At 44.1% G+C, this 19,041-nt stretch overlaps 1 protein-coding gene across 2 annotated transcripts in view; it reads left to right on the forward strand.

Moving 5' to 3' along the window:
• The window catches only part of LOC141099273 (TLC domain-containing protein 4-like), a 54,266-nt gene extending 51,261 nt beyond the window's left edge, over nt 1-3,005 (forward strand). For both annotated transcript variants that reach the window (XM_073587457.1, XM_073587458.1), the window contains exon 7: nt 1,213-3,005. In XM_073587457.1, coding sequence (XP_073443558.1) covers nt 1,213-1,519 — 307 coding nt within the window. In that variant the 3' untranslated portion in view covers nt 1,520-3,005. The remainder of the gene's footprint in view (nt 1-1,212) is intronic.
• The last annotated feature ends 16,036 nt before the right edge of the window (nt 3,006-19,041 follow it).

The raw sequence follows: 19,041 nt of genomic DNA on the forward strand, positions 1-19,041 counted from the left end.
ACACAGCGATATCGCTAGCAATATCGCTATGTCACAAGTTATAGCGATATTGCTAGAGATATCGCTTAGTGTCACAGGCCCTTTAGTGCGCGCTGCACCCTCTGCTGGCTGAACAGTCACTGACAGAGGATGCGCAGACAGTGATGAGCAGCGATGGACCGGGGGACAGGTGAATATCTCAAGGTGCCGGGTCCTGAGCAGGAGGTGAGTATGGCTTTTTTTTGCAGCAGCATATGGGGGCATAATATATGGAGGCATATTCTATGGGGCAGCATATGGGGGCATATTCTATGGAGTGGCATATTCTATGGAGCAGCATATGGGGACATATTCTATGGGGCAGCATATGGGGACATATTCTATGGGGCAGTATATGGGGACATATTCTATGGGGCAGCATATGGGGGCATATTCTGTGGGGCAGCATATGGGGGTATAATCTATGGAGCATCATATGGGGCATAATCTATGGAGCACTATATGGGGCATAATATTCTATGGAGCATCTTATGGGGCCATTATTAACCTTTGTGCAGCATTATAAGGGGTGTATTTTGTATGCAGCATCTTATGGGGCCTATCATGAACTGTATGGAGCATTATATGACATTTAACCTACTGATGTCTCAATTAATTTTACTTTTATTGGTATCTATTTTTATTTTTTAAATTTACCAGTAGCTGCTGCATTTTCCACCCTAGGCTTATATGCGAGTCAACAAGTTTTCCCAGTTTTTTTGTGGCAAAATTAGGAGGGTCGGCTTATACACACGTATATACGGTATATTCTTGTACATAGGAGGCAGTATTATAGTAGTTATATTCTTGTACATAGGGGCTGTATTATAGTAGTTATGTTCTTGTACATAGGAGCAGTATTATAGTAGCCATATTCTTGTACATAGGGGGCAGTATTGTAGTTATAATCTTGTACATAGGGGCAGTATTATAGTAGTTATATTCTTGTACATAGGGGCAGTATTATAGTAGTTATATTCTTGTACATAGGGGGCAGTATTATAGTAGTCATATTCTTGTACATAGGGGGCAGTATTATAGTAGTTATATTCTTGTACATAGGGGGCAGTAGTGTACTAGTTATATTCTGGATAACGGATTACACTATTACTGTATCTGCAGTGAGTGGATTACATTTTCCTCCACCGTCATATGGTTTCTCATGATGTCCTTTTTCTATTTTCTGTTCCCCAGGTGGTTTTTTGATGCTGTTAATATGCCCCGGTCTTCTAAGCTTTTCTTGGTGAATGCATTAGCTATGGCTGTTGTCTTCTTCCTTGTCCGCATCGCAGTGATACCAAGCTATTACTCTCAAGTTTTTGCCACATTTGGCACGGAGGGTTATATCCGTCTGGGCATCGGGCCGCAGGTAGCATGGATAGTGTCCTGTGTGATCTTGGATATCCTCAACGTATTCTGGATGTATAAAATTATGTTTGGATTTTACCGGGTTGTAAAATCAAAACGTGGAGGAAAACCTACAAGGAACCATGCCGACTGAGTTCTTGTGATCTAACAGGATGGAGAGTCACATTTTTTGTTGGGGCCACATCCAAGGAAAACATGAATACATGATTGCCCCTGACTGTGGACCAAGAAGGGACGTTTTAAGAGTTCAGCCCTTCTTATTATGGATCATACCAAAATGGGTTACTGTCTATACCACCTTTTATTGTATCTCAAAAAATTGTTTTAAATCTTGGTAAAAAAAAAAAAAAGAATGTAAAACTTTTTTGTAAATTTGATTTTTTTTTAAAATTCTTTTTGAGAAATCGAGACCAATAGGATCTACGTGGCCAATCCGTTGTGTCTTTGATTGAATAAATACTATAGTTGATAAAACTGGTGAGGTATGTAGATTTCAAAAATATTTAGTAGTTGTTACTCCAAAAAGAGAAGCAACTTCTAAATTTTTATTTGTAGAGTTCCTTTACAAAAAATCTAATCACAGGTTGTTCTGCTACTTTGACCTCCAGTGATCTGCTGCAATCTTTGAGGAATCCAGCATCAAGTATGTAGATCCCCTGCAGTGCCACCACAGGAGAAGTAAAGTATTACAATGCGTGGGTGTGCTGGGTCCTCCAAAGAGCGATACTTGTCAAATTTAGTCTACATCTCGCCCACATAGGCTGCTTTATATGAATGGAGATATACAGAAGGGAGAGCAGTACATAATCATAGAATCGTAGAGTTGGAAGGGACCTCCTGGGCCTTCTGGTCCAACCCCCTGCTCAAAGCAGGATTCGCTAAATCATCCCAGTCAGATGTCTGTCTAGCCTCTGTTTGAAGACTTCCATTGAAGGAGAACTCACCACTTCTCGTGGCAGCCTGTTCCACTCATTGATCACTCTAACTGTCAAAAAGTTTTTTCTAATATCTAATCTGTATCTCCTCCCATTCAGTTTCATCCCATTGCTTCTAGTCTTTCCTTGTGCAATGGGATGAAACTGAATGTATAACAACTGAATGTTGTTAGTGATGATAGATAATTGGTGAAAATAACATTATGATTTCTCCTTGCCCCTTAGAAAACACCATTCTGACGCCCAATTTCAAAATAGACCTCAACCGATCATGTACCATTTATAATAGTGGTGTCTATGTCACACAGGGACATTTGGGCCCCCACAGACATTGGGGTCTGGGTTTTACATCCACCTCCCTATAGCAACGTTCCGTCCTCAGGGAGAATCTGATGTATTAAATTCTCTTCATATAACCTTGGTTTAGTGTCTGATCACGTCGTCCCATGAGTATTGGCCGTTGGTATTGGAAAAATCATTCCCATGAATAACTAACGGGTTAGAGATAAACATCACTGCCAACTGAACCGGAGGAACCCCATAACTAATGTTCTACAGATCAAATTAAGATTTGTGTAAAAATCGGTGAGGAATACATTTTTTTTTTTTCCAATAGCTGATTTTTGATCTATGATTTTTGGCGCATAAAAAATATTCTATAAATAAACCGGTTCCAAGAAATGATTCCCCCCGTCTCATGTTGCGTCAGCAGGATAATTACACGATTGACTGATGAGAGATGGACGAGGCGGCGACTGCTTCCACTACTAGGACAGTTATTGGGGAACTCAGTGTGTGTACTGTAGGGTATATATACCTCCCATTCAAACACACGGAATATATATATATATCTAATATATAAAGCTCAAAGTGTGTGTGTATGTCCGGGATAGGCATCCGCACCGTCGCAGCTACAGCCACACAATTTGGCACAGTCACACGTCTGGACCCCGAGAGCGTCCTAAGCTATGTTGTGAGGCGAAATTTTAACCCCGCGCATTCCAATTCACCAAACAATTTTGCCCCTATCTACATAATGGGGAAAAAGTGTGTATCAAGCCCTGCCCCTCATTATGATGTCATAATGGTTGACTATGGGATGGAGGATGTGTGATGGGTATATGGGCACTGGACTATGGGATGGAGGATGTGTGATGGGTATATGGGCACTGGACTATGGGATGGAGGATATGTATGATGGGTATATGGGCACGGGACTATGGGATGGAGGATATGTGTGATGGGTATATGGGCACTGGACTATGGGATGGAGGATATGTATGATGGGTATATGGGCATGGGACTATGGGATGAAGGATATGTATGATGGGTATATGGGCATGGGACTATGAGATGAAGGATGCGTGATGGGTATATGGGCACGAGACTATGGGATGGCGGATATGTATGATGGGTATATGGGCACGGGACTATGGGATGGCGCATATGTATGATGGGTATATGGGCATGGGACTATGAGATGAAGGATGTGTATATGGGCACTCGACTATGGGATGGCTAATATGTATGATGGGTATATGGGCACGGGACTATGGGATGGCGCATATGTATGATGGGTATATGGGCACGGGACTATGGGATGGCGGATATGTATGATGGGTATATGGGCATGGGACTATGGAATGGAGGATATGTATGATGGGTATATGGGCATGGGACTATGAGATGAAGGATGTGTATATGGGCACTCGACTATGGGATGGCTAATATGTATGATGGGTATATGGGCATGGGACTATGGGATGGAGGATATGTATGATGGGTATATGGGCATGGGACTATGGGATGGAGGATGTGTATGATGGGTATATGGGCACGGGACTATGGGATGGCGGGTATGTATATGGGCACGGGACTATGGGATGGAGGATGTGTGATGGATATATGGGCACTGGACTATGGGATGGAGGATATGTATGATGGGTATATGGGCACGGGACTATGGGATGGCGGATATATATGAAGGGTATGTGGGCACGGGACTATGGGATGGAGGATATGTATGATGGGTATATGGGCACGGGCCTATGGGATGGAGGATATGTATGATGGGTATATGGGCACGGGCCTATGGGATGGAGGATATGTATGATGGGTATATGGGCACGGGACTATGGGATCGTGGATATGTATGATGGGTATATGGGCACGGGACTATGGGATGGAGGATAATTATAATTTGCTATAACTAACCACAGTTAGTTACTATGCCCTGGCAGCGCCGGGCTGTTCAGCTAGTGTGTGTGTGTGTGTGTGTGTGTGTGTGTGTGTGTGTGTGTGTGTGTGTGTGTGTGTGTGTGTGTGTATATATATATATATATATATATTATATATATATAATAATAAGTGCGCTAAGCAGCTTCCGGGTTGTAACAACTTCCGTCCAGTTGTAACTGGTGACGTCACAGCACACCTCTTGTCATGTTAACCCTCAAAACAACACTCCTCCTCAACACACATTCCTCTCACCTTTCACCATCTCCACTCACGTCCACTCACTCTTTCACTCCACATACGACCCTTTCTCTCACTCCGTCTCTCATACTCACGCCGTCATCGCCGCTGCTCCACGATCCCCGACATCTTCTTCCGCCGGCGCTATCCTGGATCCCGACGTTGTCCACGCCGGCAACATGTTCTTGCGGCGACGCCATCTTGAGTATCGCGAAATCCCGCGATAATCAAGATGGCGTCGCCGCAAGAACATGTCGCCGGCGTGGACGTCTGGATCCAGGATGGCGCAGGCGGAAGATGTCGGGGATCGTGGAGCAGCGGCGATGACAGCGTGAGTATGAGAGACGGAGTGAGAGAAAGGGTCGTATGTGGAGTGAAAGAGGGGGGGACGTGAGTGGAGATGGTGAAAGGTGAGAGGAGTGTGTGTTGAGGAGGTGTGTGTGTTGAGGGTTAACATGGCAAGAGGCGTCACTATCCTCCCGATGCGATAGCATCGGGCCTTAATCTAGTGTGTGTGTGTGTATATATTGTGAGGTAGCGCTGTCATTCAAGGTTGGGGAACACTCGCTTGGCAGCGAATAAGTCACATCCAGCACGGGTTTTCATAAAGCAATATAATCCATGCGGTTTATTTCAGCTTCATAAACCGTCACAGCAACAGAAAACAGCATACGGTCAGCATTGCGTCCATTACAGAGTTCAGCTCTGTTATCCTTGCATCACACAAATTATGCACTGTTCAATGCGCAGGCTTTCTAGCCACCAAGTTATCTTACCCACGTCAGGGTTGCCTCGTGCTGTTTCACCATGCTGCACGTTTATTCCCTCCAGGGAACTAACAGGCACACATCGCCATTACACACAGCATCCACATGTGCTGTCAGGCAGGAAGCCCTATGTCAGCGGGACCTTCCTCTCTGGACCAATCGGGTCCCTGCATTCACCCACATGTGACCAGACCTCAGGTACCTTATATGGTCCATAACCACACCCACATGTGATCACATGGCTATGACCTCACCCAAGGTCCTATTGCAGATAACCACACACAGGCTTCCCTGACACATTGTAACAGAACGTACTAGTCAGCAGTACCTCTGCTGATCATTATGATCTTTCAGTATTCTACACCTATCAGGGCAATGGAAATGTTTATACAGCTGTCCTGGGACACCCACACAGCGCCCCCTAGCGGACACAGCGGTCACTGCACCACATACCTCCCCCCTATGTTCAAACCTGTGGGGTTGAACACACAGCATAACCCCTGGCTCTCGAGACTGGGCACTCACTACACCTTGCCCACCAGGTCGAGAGAACCGTCTCCATTTGTCATACGGCCTCATCTCTACGTTAGGCCTCCCCTGCTCCCAGCGGTCATAATACCGGTCATTGTCTTTGACCCCCCAGTCACGGTTTGTCTGCGTCATCAAACACTCTCTAGTCTACACCTGTCTGCAGTACGCTTCGTCACCTGATATTTCTCTCACTGACCGTCTCTTTCGGTTGGTGCGGTCATAAGTCTTAGTAGAGCCTGCTGTCTGGTCTGAGTCTGACTCAGTCAGCGTCTCACAGGAACTATGGTCTTTCAACGTCATCCTGCCAGTCGAACTACCCCTTGCTGACACTCTTCTGCCATCTGCCCTGTCACTTCTTGGAGGAACCGTTCGGGTCCTTACATCTTGGGTTGGAGGCGGCCGCCACCTGGTATTCTGTATTTCTTTATTCATTCGCCGACGGTCCAGCCTCAACTGCTCAATTTCTTGCAGGTACTCCACGAGCATCCGAAATTCTCTCAGGCTTTCCACGGAGCCAACCACCATGATGGAAATCCTATCCACTTCCCTGGATACCTTGTCATTATCAGGAGGGATCCTCACCCTCACCACACCGGAGATATTCACAAGGTCTTGCATTACCTTCCCAGACCTTCCAATGATTCTCCCAATCAGAGTTTTGGGTACCGGAACCACATCTTTCCTCAAACCCAACCGATCTATAGCCTCTCTTGCTATCTCTAGGCGTCGAGCAGCCTTCATATTACTCTGCCTAACCAATTGTTTGACACGTAGACACTGCAAATGCATCTCTTTCAGGACAGCTACTCGGTTTGATGTATCTTCCCTGGCTGATACTATCACCAACTGCCGAGTCTCAGGTGCCCAGTGCACCTCACACGCTTTGACCGCCTCTTTGAAAGCCTCATGTACCCCTTCCTCCGCACAGGCTTCTTGCATGTTTTCGGGTACCTCGATCACAGATTTGAAGGTCGTGGTCTTGCTCTCTTCCTGGACAGAAGACTCTGGCTTTACCACGGACACTTCTCTCACTACAGTTGACCCGACCAGGTTACTGTCTTCTTCGGCTCTTTGCTCACCAACTTCAGGAGATTTTATCTCTTCGCGAGCCTTTGCCAAGATAGGTACCGGCAGTTCCGTCTTGTTATCACTCGGACCCAGCTGCTGCACATCTCCGTCCAAGCTCTTCTCCCGCAGAAGACCTTCTACTACTCCTCTGAGTTCCTCAATCTCTTCCTTAAGGCTCTTGTTCACACTTTACCAGGTGGACAGGTGACCTCTGAGCTCCAAGACTTCTTTCTCGAGCCCCTCCACCTTGTGCTCGGCCAATTGTCTCAAGATTCTCTCTTGTTTGACATGTTCTTCCACTGTCTCTTTTATTAGTTGTATCTCCTGATCTTGTTCTCTTTTAGCCAGCACATGTCGCACCACTAATTCTTTAACTATATCATCAAAGGGTACCACTGAGTCAGTCCTATCAGTCGAGTGAACCCCCCCCCGGTTACCCTCTGACTGTGTTTCTATTCCCGTTATCCTCTCGATCAGGTTACCAGCAGTCCTGTCATGAGTTTCAGTCAGCACAGCATTAGATTCTGTCCTAGTGGTGGCTACTGGCAATAACACGTCACAGTCACACCACACCGTACGGTGAACCCCCAAGACACTCTCTATCCGTGTGTCAGCTCCGTTCTTTTTGTTTACCACACCATTCTCATTCACACTGTGGAACGCTTCAGGTGACGTCAGGTCAGTAAATTCGTCTGACGCAATTCTTTCTCCGGTCGCCCTTACGTCTGGCCTGTCCACGTTAGGAGGCGTCAGCGTCTCAGTGTCTGCTAGCCCTACAGTAGAAACGTCTCTATCCTCCTGCCCCACATCTTTAAACATGACAAATTCCCGGCGCCTCTCAAAGGTATGCACTAAGTTTGGTGGCATGCTACCACTTTGGCACTCCCCCTTTGTCATCTCAATTAGGACTCTGTCCACCTTATAATTCACGATGACCCCGTGGAGGCAGCGAACTCTGACGTTTTTCTCGGTCAGAGCTAAAACGAGCGGAGTTCCTGTGAGAGTCACCTGACTCTTTGAGTCCAGCCTACCAGGGACTCCTTCCCGATGCAGCATCACGGTACACACCTGCGGCCCATCGTCACTATCCGGAAAGGATATCCCACATTCTGACCAAGTCATACACACACACTGCGGTACTCCAGACATACCCACTGAGTCATCTAGTGCTGTCATTTCTTCAAACTTGGCCCTTTTCTGGACCACCACCCCACTTTGGGTTGCCGCCCCCTCCCGGTACTCCACCCCTTTTTGGGTTACCGCGCCAATTTGGGACTCCACCCCCTTTTGGGCTACTACCCCGATTTGGGTCACCGCCCCCTTTTGGGACTCCACCCCCTTTTGGGATCTCCCCATGTCTGTTATACCGGTCTTCTCAGACCACGTTCACACCACACAGTTTGTGTCTCTTACGATAGCACACAAAGTCTTTGTTGGCACCACCACAGCTCCTGCTGTCACCGATCACCGGCACCACCGGCTGCTGTTCACACACAGCTGCTGGTGTCACTGCAGCTCCTGCTGCGCCGTCTTCGTGGACCCGCCGATCCACCGGAAGCCGCTTGTCCCCTTCGTAACCCCGCCGGGTTACTGGAAGCCGCTTGTCACCCTCGAAGATAAAAGAAACCACAAAAGCGCGCCCATAGGGCCTTACCAGTGCAGGTATAATGGGTATAAAGAAATAATACAGGGTACTCACCCTTAATAGTTGTGTAAAGCCACAACTACTGTATCCGCTTAGTCACATGCAATAAAGCTGCAGCAGGATGGTGTAGACAGACAGCGTCTGCTACCAATGCTGAAAGAGGAGATCCCAAAAAAGAAAACACCAGGTCCCTGTGCTGCGAGACCTTCGTGACCCCACTGAGCCACAGCAAGCACCTTCAGGTTTTGCAGAGGAAAAAAAGAAAAACACATGCACGAAAAAACTCCAAAAACGTATCCTGTCTGTGCGCTATTCAGGACGTACCGTCTCCGCCTGAGACCGTCCAACACACAGGGCACACTGGGTGCTATTCAGGGAGCCGACTCTCCTCCCAGGGTCTCCCAACACACCGGCTTCACCAGGTCCAAGGTCATATCACGTGTTCCAGGGATCAGATTCCTCTCCCAGAACCTCCCAACACTGACCCTCCAGGACCTTGCTCACTGATCCAGGTCAGTACAACAACGAACACCTGCCGTTACCTGTGTCGGCCACGCAGGTCCTCGGGTACCTCTTATCCGCAGAGGCACCCTAGCAATCACCAGTCTCTTTCACCGAGCTGCTGTCAGTATATGGCTTTCACAACAGTCAGCCCTCCTGGCTCAGCGTTGCCAGCACTGCAACATGTGCTGTTGGAACCGCAGCCCTTAGCAACAAAGTTTTTTTTTTTTTTTTTTTTTTGGCAGTCCTTTTCCGTTGCCCCCAGCAACAAGGCTACTATATTGCCCTTAGCAATTCTCCACCATTTGTGAGGTAGCGCTGTCATTCAAGGTTGGGGAACACTCGCTTGGCAGCGAATAAGTCACATCCAGCACGGGTTTTCATAAAGCAATATAATCCATGCGGTTTATTTCAGCTTCATAAACCGTCACAGCAACAGAAAACAGCATACGGTCAGCATTGCGTCCATTACAGAGTTCAGCTCTGTTATCCTTGCATCACACAAATTATGCACTGTTCAATGCGCAGGCTTTCTAGCCACCAAGTTATCTTACCCACGTCAGGGTTGCCTCGTGCTGTTTCACCATGCTGCACGTTTATTCCCTCCAGGGAACTAACAGGCACACATCGCCATTACACACAGCATCCACATGTGCTGTCAGGCAGGAAACCCTATGTCAGCGGGACCTTCCTCTCTGGACCAATCGGGTTCCTGCATTCACCCACATGTGACCAGACCTCAGGTACCTTATATGGTCCATAACCACACCAACAGGTGATCACATGGCTATGACCTCACCCAAGGTCCTATTGCACACAGCCACACACAGGCTTCCCTGACACATTGTAACAGAACGTACTACTCAGCAGTACCTCTGCTGATCATTATGATCTTTCAGTATCCTACACCTATCAGGGCAATGGAAATGTTTATACAGCTGTCCTGGGACACCCACACAGCGCCCCCTAGCGGACACAGCGGTCACTGCACCACTATATATATATATATATATATATATATATATATATATATATACTTAGCACTAAGTACAAGATCCATAGAAGCAGGAATCTACCACACAAGATAAGACCCAAGGTGCAGACTATGCAAATCAACCTTAGAAACTGTCCATCACATAGCGCCAGGATGCAAAATGCAAGCAGGAACAACATATACTGAACGCCACAACCAAGTAGTGGGAATTGTATACAGGAATATCTGCACAGCATATGGGCTAAGCCCCCTCTAAGTCCAGGTGGGAGACCCCAGAAAAAGTGGTGGAAAATGAAAGGGCTAAGATCCTGTGGGACTTCAAGATCCAGACAGATAAGGTGGTGTTGGCTAACCAACCAGACGTTGTCATAGTAGACAAGGATCAGAAGAAAGCAATGATAATAGATGTGGCAGTGCCAAGTGACAGCAACATCAGGAAGGAATATGAGAAGCTGGAGAAATACCAGGGCCTCAAAGGAGAACTGGAGAAGATGTGGAAGGTGAATGCAACAGGGATTCCAGTGGTGATAGGAGCACTTGGTGCAGTAACCCCTTAGTTTGGAAAATGGCTACAACAGATCCCAGGAGTAACATCCGAGCTCTCTGTCCAGAAAAGCGCAATGCTGGGAACAGCTAAGATCCTGCGCAGAACCCTCAAACTCCCAGGCCTCTGGTAGAGGACCCGAGAATGAGAAAGAACAACAAAGACCACCCCCATTGAGGGGTGAGAAGGAAGTTTATATATTATATTATAACGGGCTAAGCGTCACTCTGTCTGAAGCCTCTATAGACTGCGCAAGCGAGACGCGCCTGCGCAGTCTGGACCCAGAGTGACGCTTCCCCCACAGAGTGACGCAGACCCCCAGGAGATCGCGGTAATGCGTAAGCACTGAACGTACCGCAATCTCCGCAACAGGTGCACCTCCCAGGTGCGAAGATCAAGGATGTAACCGATAGGATACCAAAGCGCATCAGTTCCAAGGACATCCACCCATTTCTTCTGATACATATTGGCACCAATGACACGGCAAGGAAGGACCTACCGACAATCTGCAAGGATTTTGAAGAATTGGGGAAGAAAGTAAAGGAACTGGATGCACAGGTAGTTTTTTCTTCTATCCTTCCAGTAGACGGGCATGGCACCAGGAGATGGAACAGGATTCTTGATGCGAACATGGAGTACTGTGTACAGTTTTGGGCACCGATGCTCAGGAAGGATATAATGGAACTAGAGCGGGTACAAAGGAGGGCAACAAAATTAATAAAGGGGATGGGGGAACTACAATACCCAGAGCGATTAGCAAAATTAGGATTATTTAGTCTAGAAAAAAGACGACTGAGGGGTGATCTCATAACCATGTATAAGTATATAAGGGGACAATACAAATATCTCTCCGAGGATCTGTTTATACCAAGGAAGGTGACGGTCACAAGGAGGCATTCTCTGCGTCTGGAGGAGAGAAGGTTTTTCCACCAACATAGAAGAGGATTCTTTACTGTTAGTGCAGGGAGAATCTGGAATTCCCTGCCTGAGGAGGTGGGGATGGCGAACTCAGTCGAAGGGTTCAAGAGAGGCCTGGATGTCTCCCTGGAGCATAACAATATTGTATCTTACAGTTATTGTTAGGTTGGGGCCGTGGCCTGAGCTGGCGATGGTGTAACATGCACGGCTCAGGATCTCTGAGGAGGCATCTCCTAAAGCGACAAAGCAAAAGAAAATCGCTCTCTTCGATAACCCACGGAAGGATTGTTTTCTCGTTACTCAGAGGTACATTCTATACCCCTTGTCTGAGCTTTGGACATTAAAAAAGACATTTTTGAAATCTGAGGCCTTTTCCCGCCATTTTACTGCAAGGTGACACCATTTTAAACAGTGAGTGAAAAAATCCTTTCCCTGCTCCCTCCATAACCCACCGGCTGTCCTTGTCCTCAGAAAAAGTATCTCCACGCTTGTCTACCACATTGTAAAGATTTTTATTGTCTTTTGGAGATATTTTTTTACAAAAATCCTGTCATATACCAGCTGAGTGGCGGAAGGATACAAAATAGTCCCCACCCTGTGCCTAATCTAACAGGATTTCTCTTGTTGCATAATTAAAAGACATTGACTTTTTTTTTTTGGAATCTCCTCTTGTCTGTTTTAGACCCTTTGGAAGTCCCAGGGTGTCCTAATTTAGCTATATTCCCCTGCTTTGTGAGAGGCTGCGGGAGCTATAACGGCTGCGGAGGGATCGCTTTCATCTCATCGTCCTATCTCAAATATGCCATTTTCCTGTCATAACAGATCTGTGAGGCGGAAGGACACAAAATAGTCCGTGATTTGTGCCTATTTCTATGTTACCTCCGCTCCCCACCGCTCCTGTGCAGCTCCACTGGGGTGATCTGCCTTTCTTCAGCGGTGCCGTGTATCAGCTGCCGGCTCCCCTGTTGCATATTTTATGAGCGGGGACTGACGTCACTGAGCCCCGTGTGAAGACTAGCCGCCTGTCACGGCTACATATAAAGTCACAGGGAGCGCGTCTACATCGGCGCGCAGTTAATAAAGGATTTTACTGTATGCATCATACAATATTAAAAGTGCCATCTGATTCTGTGGTGTCTCTCATTCCTCACAGTCCCTTTTATAAAAAGGCATAGGAAGACACAAGAATGTTCTATATTTTTAACGTTTATTCAGTATAAACATCACCAATAATATCAATACTCTCTAATATAATCCCTGCAAGGCAGGATTCAGAAAAGGGCACAACATGAGTCACAAGGCTACTCCAGTGTCCAAATCAACGAAAGTGTCTAATACGACGCCCCAAAAAGCACAAAAATTTCAGGATTCTTACAATCCTCACTTTAAAGATCAAGTGGATATCGTTAACCCATTTAAGGCCAGATCTCCTCATAAAGAGGTCATGATACATCTCTCTCATCAAAAAGGAAAAATCCTGGTAAAACTTCTGAAAAATTCACATCGCCAGCCGGCGCTTCAAGTCCTGAGTCTGGAGATAATTCACCAAACTTTTCGCCGGAAAGGTCAAAATTTAAGATGGATAACACCAATCCTTCTCCTTCCCAAAATCTGGATGTTATATCCATACATTCTTACATGGATACTCTCGCCCAGAAAATCACGTCCAGTATGTCTCAATCATTTGAAAACCACAATAAAATTTTACAGTCCACCTTGGATAAATTTATCAGCAGGTTAGACAACCACGAAAAATGGCTAACTGTAGTGGAAGGACACACTGATGATTTATCAAAAGACACCCATGATCTCAAATCTGAATTTCACTGACTTAAAATTAAAGTTGCAGATATAGAAGACAGGAACAGACGAAACAACTTGAAAATAAGAGGAATACAAGAATCTATCTCACCGGATAAACTAGAAGACTTCGCCAAGACAATTTTCAAAAAATTACTACCGACACTTACAGACCAAGATCTCATCATAGATAGGATCCACAGACTTCCCAATCCACGGAATATTGATAAAGATCTACCTAGAGATACCATCTTAAGGGTACACTTCTTCAAGATTAAGGAAAAAATTCAACAATCGGTTAAAGATCTAGGAGGTTTTCCAGAACCCTATGCTCATCTTCAGCTATTTACGGATCTTTCAAAGGAAACGATTGAAGGAAGAAAGGCTTTTAAGCCAGTCACTTCCACCTTGAGGGGAAAATAATATCCCCTATAAATGGGGCTTCCCACTTAAACTTTTGAAAATCTACAAAGGAAAGACGACCGTCCTATTCTCACCTAAAGAAGGAAGAGATTTCCTGTCCTACTACAGTATACCTGACCGCCATAGAATCTCCAACTCTCAAGACCCTGGGCGCTCGTCAGAGAAGGGATGATCCAACGGAGAGACCTGGCCAATATATTTACTCACCTTGTTATAAGGCCTCTCTACACTTCTTGATTATTTGGTCAATGTATTGTACTGTACTGCTTATTATTCTTCTTTCCACAGGTTTTCTCACTTCTCTACTACTTTATGGACTCATATCACATGAGATTATTTTCCTTCTGGGAATAGTGTTGTTATGCCAAGGGATGCCTCCAATGGGATCCATTCACAAACTTTCCCCACTAAGGAATTAGAGCCTTCCGGATCGGCTCTTCCTGAAGGACAATTTTGTTCTTATTGTTTTTGTGTCTCTTTTGCTTTTGGTTTCAAATAGGTATAAAGTTTGAGGTTTTTGGACAACTAAGTTCTACAAAGGTAGGTGCACTCTGGTTTCTGCATTTCCTCTACCCCACTTCATACGAACCCAGCCATTCTTGTAACATGAAAATAAAATTTGAATCATACAATGTCAGGGGGCTAAATAGCCCTTGGAAGAGATTTTCCATTGGTAGGGAGATTAACGGGATGCATCCTGAGGTTGTATGCCTTCAAGATACCAAGTTAAAAAAAGACAACCACCCTTCTATAAATCTCAAAAATTTCCCATTTGTATTTGAATCTTGCGGCCCACGAAAGAAAGCTGGGGTTTTAACCCTGATTAGTAACTCAATTTCCTTTGAATTGCTTTCTGAAGTAAAAGACGAAAAAGGACATTATCATATTCTCCTGGGCAAATTTAACGGCCAAACCTTCACAATAGTTAATACTTATGTTCCCACCATCAGACAAATTAGCTTCCTGAATAAGCTAATGAAAAAATTAGACACCTTACGATCAGGAACCCTACTTTTGTTAGGGGATTTTAATATGGTGCCAGATGGTGTACTAGACTCCACCTCTCCCAGCAGACAAAAAACGCAATCCTTGAACAGCTGGATTTATAATCACGAGCTATTCGACTCATTCCGCTGTTTGAACACCACATCTAGAGAATTTACTCATTTTTCTGATGGCCATCAGTCGGCATCTAGAATAGGAAGAACACCGTGAGCACAACTCAAGATGGTGCTAAGGTTAGGTTCCCAAACCGTTAAAGCAACAAATATAAACCTAGCACTCAACTTAAAGGTATTTGCAAGGCGGTTTATTGTAGTACACGAAAAAAGACGTTTCGGTCAATGTGACCTTCTTCAGTTACGTGTGGTAGATAGATTGTGTAGAGCTTATAGGCATCTATCGGAAAGGACGATGGAACTAGTTCCATCGTCCTTTCTGATAGATGCCTATAAGCTCTATCAGAAAGGACGATGGAACTACTGTAGTTCCATCGTCCTTTCTGATAGATGCCTATAAGCTCTACACAATCTATCTACCACACGTAACTGAAGAAGGTCACATTGACCGAAACGTCTTTTTTCGTGTACTACAATAAACCGCCTTGCAAATACCTTTAAGTTGAGTGCTAGGTTTATATTTGTGGCATCTAGAATAGATCTGATACTCACAGATGTCTTCTCCTTGCCAAGGTTCTCCTCCAGCTCCATACTTAATAAATCTATTTCAGATCATTCCCCGGTAACTGCATAACTGATAATAGTGTCCCCAATTCATCCCCAATTCATGTGGAAATTCAACTCCTCTCTGCTTCATAACCCCACCATCAAATCTGAAATCAGCTCAGCCTTACAAAATTATTTTAGTGAAAACGAATCAAACCTCCTCAATCCGTTTACCTATTGGAATGCTCACAAGGCGGTGTTTAGGGGAGTCTTGATTCAAATTTCCTCCAGACAAAAAAAATTAATAGGGATAAAATCCTTACCCTACAACAGTCTATTAAATCTAAAGAAGAGGAACTATGTCTATCCTCTGTTTCCTCTAACAAACAAACTGTATTATCAGAACTTACTGATCTCAGGTTGCAGTTAAGGAAAATCATATTCAATTTTTACGACTCAGCTATTAGATCAGCAAAAAGCAAACATTACTTATCTATAAATCGCCCTTACATGTCATGTCATGTTAAAATACATGTCAAACAGAATTAAGAATATACGGAAACGGAATAGAATTGACAGTATAACTTCCTCTAATGGTACATCCCTGGTCCACCCTAAAGATATTGTAGGAGCTTTTGCCGATTATTACAAAAATCTGTACAATATCAACCAAGACAACCACAATATGCAGCCATCTACCTCAGAGATTGGATCATTTCTTTCCAGCATGAACCTTCCAAAGCTTAACCCTGAAGACTTACCATTTTTGTCTTCTCCCCTCAATGAACAAGAAGTCCTAGATACCATAAACAAACTTAAAACATTCAAATCACCCGGCCCAGACGGGTTTAGTACTGATTATTTCAAGTCTTTTAGTAATATATTAACCCCCACCTTGTCAAAGTATTTAACTCAGCTTTCCAAACAGGTCAATTTCCTAAAGAGATGCTGGAAGCGACAATTATCGTAATTCCAAAACCAAATTCTGAAACTAGCCAAATTTTAATTATAGACCTATATCCCTCATCAATACAGACGTAAAAATTTATGCAAAGATCCTGGCCAATAGACTAAATCAATTCCTCCCGAGTTTAATTTCCAATGATCAGATAGGCTTCATCAAAGGAAGACAATCCATAGATGGTACGAGAAGACTCATTAACAGAATTAAGCTTATTTCCTCGAACAAACTCAGGGCCATTGTTATCTCTCTTGATGCTGAGAAAGCGTTCGACCGCCTTAATTGGTCATATCTCGAAGCAACTCTCAAAAAATTTGGAATGGCTTCTCAGATCACGAGAGGTATTATGGCTTTGTACTCCGGCCCTGGTGCGAGGGTTTATTCCAACAATCATCTTTCCTCTGCATTTAATATAGCTAATGGGACCAGACAGGGTTGCCCATTGTCACCATTGCTGTTTGCATTAGCTATTGAACCTCTGGCCCAACTAATCAGGAAGAGCACAAAGATCTCGGGAATCAAAACTTTGCACAGAGATTTTAAAATAGCGTTGTATGCAGACGATATTATTCTTACCCTCACAGATCCAAGCAACTCTATCTCTGCCTTACAAACCTTAATCCAGACTTTTACTAAAATCTCTTATTTTAAAATAAACGACTCAAAATCCAAAATACTTGGCTTTAACCTAGGTTCAGACTAAGAGGAAATTGAGGGCCCCTCACCTTGGGGCTGGGCCACTGATGGGCTGACATATCTAGGCCTAAAATTCGTCAAAAATGTAAACTCTCTAATAAAAATAAACTTAGAGCTGCTTACTAAAAAGCTTTTTAATGAATTCCGTACATCTAGAGATGATGGGCTTTCTTGGTGGGGAAGAATCATGATGGTCAAGTCATATACCAGTATTTTCCCAAAAATCCTATACCTACTTCGCTCATTGCCTTTAAAAATACCCACTTCCTCTCTCACAAACCTTCAAGCCTCATTAAACTCCTTTATATGGAATAACAGAAGACCCAGAATAGCAAAAAATATTCTATACAACCATAAATCTTATGGTGGAGCTGGTTCCCCAAATATTACGGCCTATTACATTGCAAATTTAGTCAAACGAAGCTCATACTGATGGCCTCATGATACGACACCAGCTTGGCATGAACTAGAACTGTTCTTTAATAATTATAAACCTCTTCACCTACTAATTCTGAACCAACTCCTTCATAAAAAATTAATTACAAATTCTCATCTGATTTTTCAAGCTATTTCTGAAGCTTGGAAAAAAATTTCTGCTCCAAAAAGAGGCTCTAACAAAGAAGTCACAATAAAAAATCTGGCTCTATCAGTTATCTTTCAAGCGTCTAATCAGACCATTGACCCCATTTGGTCTGAACTTGGACTTAAAAAAATTAAAGATTTATACGATGGCGTTACTTGTACACCTTACAATAAACTCAAGGAAAGATTTCAATCTACTACCCCTGCTTTCTTACAATATGTTACCCTCAAAGACATAATCCATGAGTTCCTTACTATCTACTCGAGAATCTCTGAACCAGCAGTTAACCTTATTTGTAATATAGATCATAATATTTTTTGGCGTTTTGAATACACGTACAAATGGTGTAACAATGGCTTTGAAGTGGTAAAGACTCAAAATATTGTCAAATGGGAAACCGAATTGCACACGACAATGGACCCTTCTGACCTTGAACAGGCATGTACTCTCTCGTATGCCTCTTCCATTTAATTATCACTACAAGAGACCCACTTCAAGCTTTTAACGAGATGGTATTATACCCCTGTTAGACTCCATAGAATCAACCCTGACAATTCTCCGCTCTGTTGGAGGGGTTGTGGAAGGCCAGGAAAAATCTTGCATATATTTTGGCAATGTCCCAAAATTGTTCCCTTTTGGAGAAAGATTTCTAACCTTATCGATTTTATCCTAGGAACACGACTTATTTTGTCTCCTCGTCTGGCCCTTCTTTCTCTGGACGCAGACAAAATTGATACTTCTAACAGGCTATTGGTTATGCACATTTTACTAGTCTCCGAACATAGTATTGCCTTTCTTTGAAAAAACCCAAAACCCCCACAAATTAATGAAATTATAGACAAACTTAGCCTTCATCATTCTTTTGAATTGAAATTTGCGAATGTGCATGATCAATTTGCTAAATATTCTAGGAAATGGTCTAGATGGCTGGAGTTGTTCTCTTAAGTCTTCACCCAGAGTGCACCTGCCTAAGGCCCCTTGTGTTTGGGTCTTTGGAACATATATATTAATATATTATATGCTTAAATACCTACCTTTGTAATAATTCACTGCAGAATATGCTTCTGCATTAACTTGTTTAATTTTATGTCTTCTTTATATTTGGACGTTATTGTCCTTCCTTTTTCCTTCTTTCCCTTTACATTTTTCC

The sequence above is a fragment of the Dendrobates tinctorius genome, unplaced genomic scaffold (assembly GCF_039654945.1).
Source record: "Dendrobates tinctorius isolate UK_male_01 unplaced genomic scaffold, ASM3965494v1 ptg000099l, whole genome shotgun sequence".
Classification (NCBI taxonomy): domain Eukaryota; kingdom Metazoa; phylum Chordata; class Amphibia; order Anura; family Dendrobatidae; genus Dendrobates; species Dendrobates tinctorius.